Below are 7,861 nucleotides of genomic sequence, written 5' to 3'. Positions count from 1 at the left end.
AACCTATGGTAAAGTTCAATCAGTCTTGGCAAAAATCTGCCTTAAGGAATGATATGGATAATCTATGGGTTTAAATATGAACTGTGACGAGAATGCTCAAGGAAAGGAGGTTGGCCAATTATCATTGGATCGCAGTGCGCGTAAGGAATCATTCAGTGCTTCTTCTACCACGAAAAAAAAACAAGGTAAAAAATTTATTTTGGGTGCTCATAAACGGAAATGATCAAACAGTAATGCTGTTAGACTTGAAAAAATATGTAACCTGGAGACTGTAGTAGAACATTTTGCCTGCCCCTTCTGCGAAAAAGAACATGGAGAAAATTGAATGAAGTTTGGCGCGAGTATCGAGTACTGGGAGTCCAATATAGGCGTTATTGGCGTTGTCTAAAATCAGCGACAATAAATGTTAATCAAATCAGCTTCGTTTATTTTTTTAGCTTGTTCAGGGTTCTTTTAATTCTTACAAATCAACTGAGAATTTTAAACGAAATTTAAAACCATTTATTCTCAAGAGAAAGGACTAACATATGGGCTGTTCAGCTCCTCACAGAACCGCTGTTGTGTCCCACTTAGGAACTACTTGCGCTTTTTTCTGGGCTGATTAATATTGCAAGCAACGAGCACGGATCATGGTGGGCCTCGAACATCCGACATTTCGATTGAGAGGCGGAGACATTTTTTAATTATTTTTTTTTAAACTGCTATTTTAAAAAAACTTGAGATTTACTTATCTTGTTTTCTTTTTCTCCTAGTCACATATGAACAACAAATGGAACCTAATTATCTGAGATTATGATTTTTTATATGATTGCCTGCCTAATATAGTCTAATTTTTGCTCGCAAGTGGGCGAAGGTCCTTTTCATCTCTGTTCATCTTACAATTAAATTGCGCTACCGATTCTGTTTACTTTACTCGAAGTGAAATTATTCAATGAATTCAGATAATGCCGAAGAAACTGAAACCTCGAACTGACTTCGAGAAGACGAAAACAATTTCGGCATTCTACTCAGGAGGAAAAGTGGGACTTCTTGACAATTCAAGGTTTCTAGTATGTCCATATAAGGACAGTCTGAATATCATTGACACGCAATCGGGAATGAAAGTTGCGTGTGCTAAACTGGATGATGACGATGAAATCTCTTCTTTTTGTTTCACGGACTGTGTTCTCGTTACAATTTCGAAAAGTATGTTGGTGAAAAAATGGTCATTGAAAGAAGTCATTGACATTGGCGATGAAAAAGATGGATCAGAAGAAATTAAATTGGGTAAAAGTATGATAGATGGGTTCCAGAATAGTAAAGTGATTTTCAGTTTAACGACCCAAGGTAGAACATGCAAATTTGAATTCAGTTTGTTGGTAAATAAAACTTCAATGATAAATATGTACTGAAACTTTTTGGATTAGTTCCTTGTTGAAAAAAAAAAGCGAAAAGAATGGCTGATTGGCTACAGAGTCTTATCTTTTTATGGGAACAATGTATGATACTTTTACATGAATTCAGACTGTGAGCGAACTTGGAAGGCGGTTCACAAATCACCGGTGACATCTTGCGAAATTGACTCTTCAGGGACACTTCTGGCCACCGGAAGTGCCGATTGGACGACCAAAATATACGACCTCTCTCGTCAATACCACACACATAATATCAAAAACAGTGGGATTATACGCGTGATTAAATTCTGGGTCTATGGAGGAGTTTATTTAGTAGTTACAGCGGATGATAATGGTCAGATTCAGATAACTCATTTACAGACAAAGAGGTGCGTCTTCAGCGTGAATGCTCACTTCGGGGCAGTTTTAGACTTGAAATTTGACTCCCAACATAACTGGTTTGTGAGTATAGGACGCGACTGCTTGGCTTTTGTGTGGACCCCGGGCAAGTTAGACGACGGATTCAGGACCACGGAGTTGCAAATGGATCAAAGTTCTTTCACGTTGAACGAAGTAGCAGAAGCAGTGATCATGCCAAATATCAAACAGGTAATTTTCAAACCATAAGGATTTAAAAAAGCAGGGAAAATTTTTGTTCGATTTTTTTTGGCATAATTTGAGGCCGGATGTTCTAAAATTGTAAAAAGCTTAAGATATGTGCATTTAAAAAAAAATTTTGAAATAAAGTTCGAAAAAAGTAAAAATTTAAATATCAATTAAAAAGTGAATAATTGTTTAGTGATATTATAATATTTGACGTGGTCAACACGAGACATTTACTTGTCATCAGATTTGCTTATTGGTCAACTAAAGCAGTAAATATTTAGGTGGGTCATCTTCCGATAGACGTTGAATCTAACTCGAAAATTTTCATAACAGCTGGAGCCAGAGGTGTTTTCAAAGTGTGGGATTCTACTGGACGATGCTTGCAAGCTTTCGGAAAGTTGTCATCCCAAAATACGGAAGACGATTCCTCCTTGGCGCCAATTTTTTCCATGAATCAAAAAGATGGAACATTTATAGCGTCCTCATATACAAATGATCTCTTTCTTTATAAGCTGGAAACGCTAAAAATTGTTAAAATGTTCTCGGGAGATCCCGAGGAAATCTCGTCGACTTGTTTTGTTGGAAATGATAAAGCCTTATTGGCAGTTGCTTCGAAAAGCAAGTTTTTGAAGCTTCTTAATATTGATACTTCTCATGTTCAAATAACATGCGCGCATACTGACGTCATAATATCTGTTTGTTCGTCAACTGACGGAAATTTTGTTGCAACGACTTCGAAAGACAAAACTGTCAAACTTTGGATTTTCAACTCTGACAAACAATCTCTAAAATGTATTGGCTCAATGGTTGGGCATACAATGGATGTTTTGGACGCCCAGTTTTTTGTAAATGACAATCAAAGTTTGTGTTCAGTGAGCGAAGATCTGACTCTGAAGGTATGGAAACTGAAAACTGAAGATACCGATCAAATTAGATCTCTGAAATGTGCTTGGACCGTGAAAGCTCACGATAAGCAAATTAATTGCTGCAAAGTATCGCCTAATAATGAGTTGATAGTTACAGGATCTCACGATAAGCTCATAAAGGCTTGGTTTGTCAAATCTCAGACGCTATCGACCGTATTGACGGGGCACAGAAAAGGAATATGGGCGATCGATTTTTCAAAACACGAACAAATTGTGGTCTCAGCTTCAGGTGATACGACTGTCAAGCTATGGAACTTAGCCAACTCGACTTGTATGGCCACGTTTGAGGGCCATGATTGTGCGGTCATTCAAGTGTCGCTTTTCAACAAGAGTTCGCAGATTGTATCATCGGCTACTAACGGTCTCGTGAAAGTGTGGGATGTGAAAACATCGGAGTGTATTACGACTTTAGATGGTCACAACGATAAAGTTAGCCAATAGTGTATATTTTTGATAGTTCGATAGTGGTATAATACACGATGAAGGGTATGAAGAAGTTGTATGAAGAGATATAGAAACAATTTGAATGGATCAGTTTTATGGCGATTTTTAAAACTACCATAATGATCTAGAATTTTTCTCCGAACCAGTTTTAAATTATTAAAGAAGTTTTCGTAGAACTTAATAAGTTGTTGAGAAAATGATCGAATCATACAGTAGGAAAAGGGAGCTTAATTTAAATTAATAAAATTGCTTCAGGTATGGTCGCTCTCAGTGATGGAAAAGCAATCCAGTTCAAACGAAGTTGAAACAAAAACTGAAAAGGCACCTGAAGAACTGGTGATAGTTAGTGCGGGTGCAGATGCTTCTATCGTTTCCTGGAAAGACGTCACTTCCGAGAACAAATTGAAAAAGTTCGAAGAGCAAAACGAAATCTTGACTCAAATGCAGGCCATGGAGAATCTTCTACTAGGAGAAAATTATCTGGAAGCGATTAAATTGGCCATTAAATTGAACCAGCCGTACAAATTGCTGACTATTTTGGAAAAGATTCTCTCGAAAAAAGAAGTAGCAGCTAAGCTATCTGCGATCGTTTCAGGTATTTTTTTTATCTTTAGTCGCTAATAATGCTACAACTTTGCACCTGTAGTACTTAAACTCCAAGAAAATTCACTTAAATTTTTGATGATTACCCTTGCGATAATAACAAATTGTTATAGCTTGTAATCGAGCAGAAGTTTTTTGTTGAAACTTGATTGCTGAAAGTTTCATAAAGTTCATTTTTTTCTACAATAATTCCATCTCGCACGATGTTGATCCGTCCGCAATCGTAGCTTGGCAAAGCAGTTAAAGACCATTTGCAGGCTTAGAGCAAAAACAACTTGACAAACTAATTGAAAGCCTAGAAAAAGAATATATATGATCTAAAATAAGTCTGCTTTTGAGACCTCATGAGTTTAGAACAAAAAGATGACGCAACTCCTATTCAAAGAGACTTGAGGCTGACTTAAAGCGCTTAAGGCTCCTAAAAATACTTAAAATATAGTCATTATAAGACCAATTTGTGAACTGAACATGATTTAAATCGGGAATATTGGTAGTTTATCATGATTCAGTAATCGCATGCATGCCGCCTTTGTTAATTCTGACATTTTTAAAATTCATTAATTATTATCTGGAAAAGCCCCCAAGCAACGTTTTTTTTATGTTTAAATATCTAATAGTTTTTCAACTCAAAAAGCCAGTTCGTTACTCTGAATTTAAAACTATTTGGAGGATGAACGTCATTAATGGTATTTTGTGTAGCTATGATATTTTTTATACTGAAGAAGACTTTCTGAATTCAGTTTCAAATGTCCAGTGCCAACAATTTTTAGGAACATAATGCAATCAGTTATTTCAATTAACCTTGAGAACCACCTTCGATTTGCAGTTATCATCCTAATCGCCATTCTTTTTCAGATCTACCGGAGGCCGATTTGGTTCAACTGTTGAAATTTTGTGTTATTTGGAACTCCAATTCAAAGAATTGTCACAGTGCTCAAATTTTGATGGAAATCGTGTTCAAAAGCTGGAGCCCGGAATCTTTAATTGGTAAGAAAGTTTGCGAGAGGAATTGTATTGCAAATTTTTTGCGCGTGAACAACTTTGCCCACGGGACTCATATCGTAAAGGCCTGTTCAAAAGTAACTGCACAAGACATTTTTAAGCATTTCAAATTCTTGTTCTATGCTTTGTTTCGACTTCTGAAATACTTTGAAGGTTTTAATTGCCAATCAACATATTGAAGATACTCAAATAGGTCGTTGTTTTTTTTCAGTGAAATCATGCAATGTTCGAAGTTGATTTTTTCGGTTTTGACATAGGCTTTTGTTAAAAATTCAGTTCATTTCGTTTTTGAAAAGAAGGTAATTTCCACTATTGATCAGCAAAAATGAAAGGTCCACTTCTAGTTTACAAAATGGATTTCAATTTTTAGATTACCCGGCGTGGTATAAAAAATATTTTTGGTCCAGTTTTCTCAAATTGGGTTAATTCTCATTGAAAAGTTATCATAAATTGTTCTTTAACTTCAATTAGCGTTAACGGCCTGTATTATTTCTTTGAAATTCGAAAGTTGAAGTTTTTTCAAAACAAGTCAAGGTCGTGAGACTTGGTATCTCCTGTTTGGAATTCGATTCTGGCAGATCAGAAGTTTTTTCGAGATATGTTTACTTTTTCTTTCCTGATTCATTTTTTCACTTCCTTAAGAGCTACTTTCTGGCGTTTTCTTGCTTGTGTTTGTGAAGTGCAGCTTCGCTTCTGTCGAAATTTGTAGTTATGTTGTTAACGAATCTATGTGCTATGGTTATGTTGTTGCTTACGAGTTTTCATCATTTCCCTTTCGTTTTTTTTTGCTGAAATATGTTCAATATGAAAACTTTGAATGTCTAAGTATTTTGTAACCTATTATTATGACAGGATTTTTTCAACTCAACGGGTATATACCCAGAAATTGTTTGCTTAGTTGCCGATTCGTAAATTGTGTTACAATGCTATTTCAACTCTGACAGTTGTCGATCCATTTTAGTATATTAAGTCAAATTTATGAAAATTACACTTCTTGAAAAAAACATCAGCTTAGCGGTTTTGTTTGGTTTTTCTGTCGGCTAGCTAGCCTTGCTATGCTTGTGATGTATCGCAAGTGATGCGAAGCTTCCATTTGCCTGTTCTGAAAATTTTTTCATGAATGGTTCACTATTTTTAGAATAATTATCCTACCTTTAACGAATTAAACGCATTTCGTGGGTTTGTTCTCACAGGCAAGAATACTGAAAAAATTGGCAGAATTTTTTTGCCCCGAAACTAATTAAAGTACATGTAATTGGTTACCGCAGGCTTTACAGTTGTGCTCCTTGAAGTTGTGCTCCTTGAACCGAGCGGCTCTTTTGTTGGACCTTGTGGAGAAAAGCTCCTTACATTCAATTTTTACGTGGCTGGTGTGTGAGCAGTAGACAACCGAACAAATCAGCAGCCACAAAAATTCTGTTTTAGAGTTGCCAGGCGTAGCGGAAGTGATAGAGCAGCTGATTTGCTACCAAGAGAGACACCTGGACCGACTGGAGAAGTTGCAGAGAGACGCAACCCTTCTCGACTTCACTTCTTTTTGCATCAAGGAAACGGCTGAAACTTAATTTGAACTCTATTCCTTTTTAAAATTTTGTTTTCAGTTTCAGTAATTAAATTGTCAACTTAAATCTTGGTTATCATTATGGTTTTTCCGAACAGGATGTTCTACTATGACGAGATTTTTTTCAACTCAACGGGCGTATACCCAGATTTTGTTCGCTTAGTTGTCGGTTCGTAAATTGTGTTACAATGCTATTTCCTTCAAATCTACCGGGTTCCTTCAAATCTACTATAAATTTATTTTTGACACTTCAAATTTCTTGTATGTAAAGCAACGAAATGATTGTCACTTCTATAGACCGTGCGAAGTTATTTTTTTCAAGTTTTTTTTAAACAAAGACTCCGCTCAAATCTTTTTCTTTTTTCATGCTCGAGTTTTATGACACTCAAATCTGATTTTTCTAGGTTTGACTTTTGATTGATTTTTAAGTTCAGTTCTTTTTCTTTGTTAAAAGTAAGGCAATCTCTTCTATCGAACAGCACGAGGGTAAATGTCATGAAAACTTGAACTACTTCTAGGTTCGGAAATTGATTTTACATTTTTAGATTTCTCCGCGAAATAAAAAAAGTTTGCCTTGCCGCTGCATTTCCCTCTAATTATTCTAGTTTCATGAAAGAATGGCAATTATCAACAACTATTGCAATTCAATTTGATTACACTTGCAAAGCAAGTTTTTTTTCGATCTAAGTCGCAATTATTGTTTCGACTCAGTCGCAGTTTTGTTATTTGCTATTCTTTCATGAAACTAGAATAATTAGAGGGAAATGCAGCGGCAAGGCAAACTTTTTTTATTTCGCGGAGAAATCTAAAAATGTTTGTCTAAGTATCATAAATAAAGTGAAGTGGTGTGAAATATAAACGCCACTTCAAGCAAAAAAATTTGCAGCATGGAATTGGCATGACAGCTTATTTGTTGCACCTTTACAGCATATTAATAGCATGTGCTTTGACATTCGAATAGTTATAAGTTTACCCAATTGATGCATTTTTAATTCATCAAGTGAACCGAAAAAAGCTATTTGTTTGAAACAACAACAATAATAAATTCTTTTTCAGAAATTTTCTAACTTAATATATTGCAGCTTTTTGAATTGCATAATTTATACATAATATGGCTTTATGATTTCATATTTATTGCATGCAAAATTGAATTTTTTAAATATTTGGTGCTACTTTTGCTGCATCGAATTGGCAATTTATTAGCATGTGTAGCTGCGTTATTGGTGGCTAGTTTTTGGGGAGTTAAAGCATCCCTGGCTGAATGGTTACTGCTTGAGACTCAAGTTTGCTAGGTCGCAGATTTTTGCTGTTACGAGTTTTTGTTAAGCCTCAAGTTATTGCAAATT

At 35.6% G+C, this 7,861-nt stretch overlaps 1 protein-coding gene across 1 annotated transcript; it reads left to right on the top strand.

The window, feature by feature from the left end:
* Positions 1 to 768: 768 nt before the first annotated feature.
* LOC134844668 (transducin beta-like protein 3) lies at positions 769 to 6,582 on the top strand. Its single transcript, XM_063861470.1, has 6 exons — positions 769 to 1,266; positions 1,504 to 1,982; positions 2,261 to 3,334; positions 3,605 to 3,944; positions 4,808 to 4,939; positions 6,380 to 6,582. The coding sequence occupies exons 1-6, from the start codon at positions 945 to 947 to the stop codon at positions 6,517 to 6,519; spliced, it is 2,487 nt and encodes an 828-aa protein (XP_063717540.1). The 5' UTR covers positions 769 to 944; the 3' UTR covers positions 6,520 to 6,582.
* The last annotated feature ends 1,279 nt before the right edge of the window (positions 6,583 to 7,861 follow it).

The sequence above is a fragment of the Symsagittifera roscoffensis genome, chromosome 4 (genome assembly GCF_963678635.1).
Source record: "Symsagittifera roscoffensis chromosome 4, txSymRosc1.1, whole genome shotgun sequence".
Classification (NCBI taxonomy): domain Eukaryota; kingdom Metazoa; phylum Xenacoelomorpha; order Acoela; family Convolutidae; genus Symsagittifera; species Symsagittifera roscoffensis.
This window is presented reverse-complemented; position numbering and strand designations above follow the sequence as displayed.

Coding starts and splice junctions, on each gene's coding strand:
- LOC134844668 (XM_063861470.1), top strand. CDS start 945: ATGCCGAAGAAACTGAAACCTCGAACTGACTTCGAGAAGACGAAAACA. Junction 1,267..1,503: donor ATCAGAAGAAATTAAATTGG/GTAAAAGTATGA, acceptor ACATGAATTCAG/ACTGTGAGCGAACTTGGAAG. Junction 3,335..3,604: donor TAGATGGTCACAACGATAAA/GTTAGCCAATAG, acceptor AAATTGCTTCAG/GTATGGTCGCTCTCAGTGAT.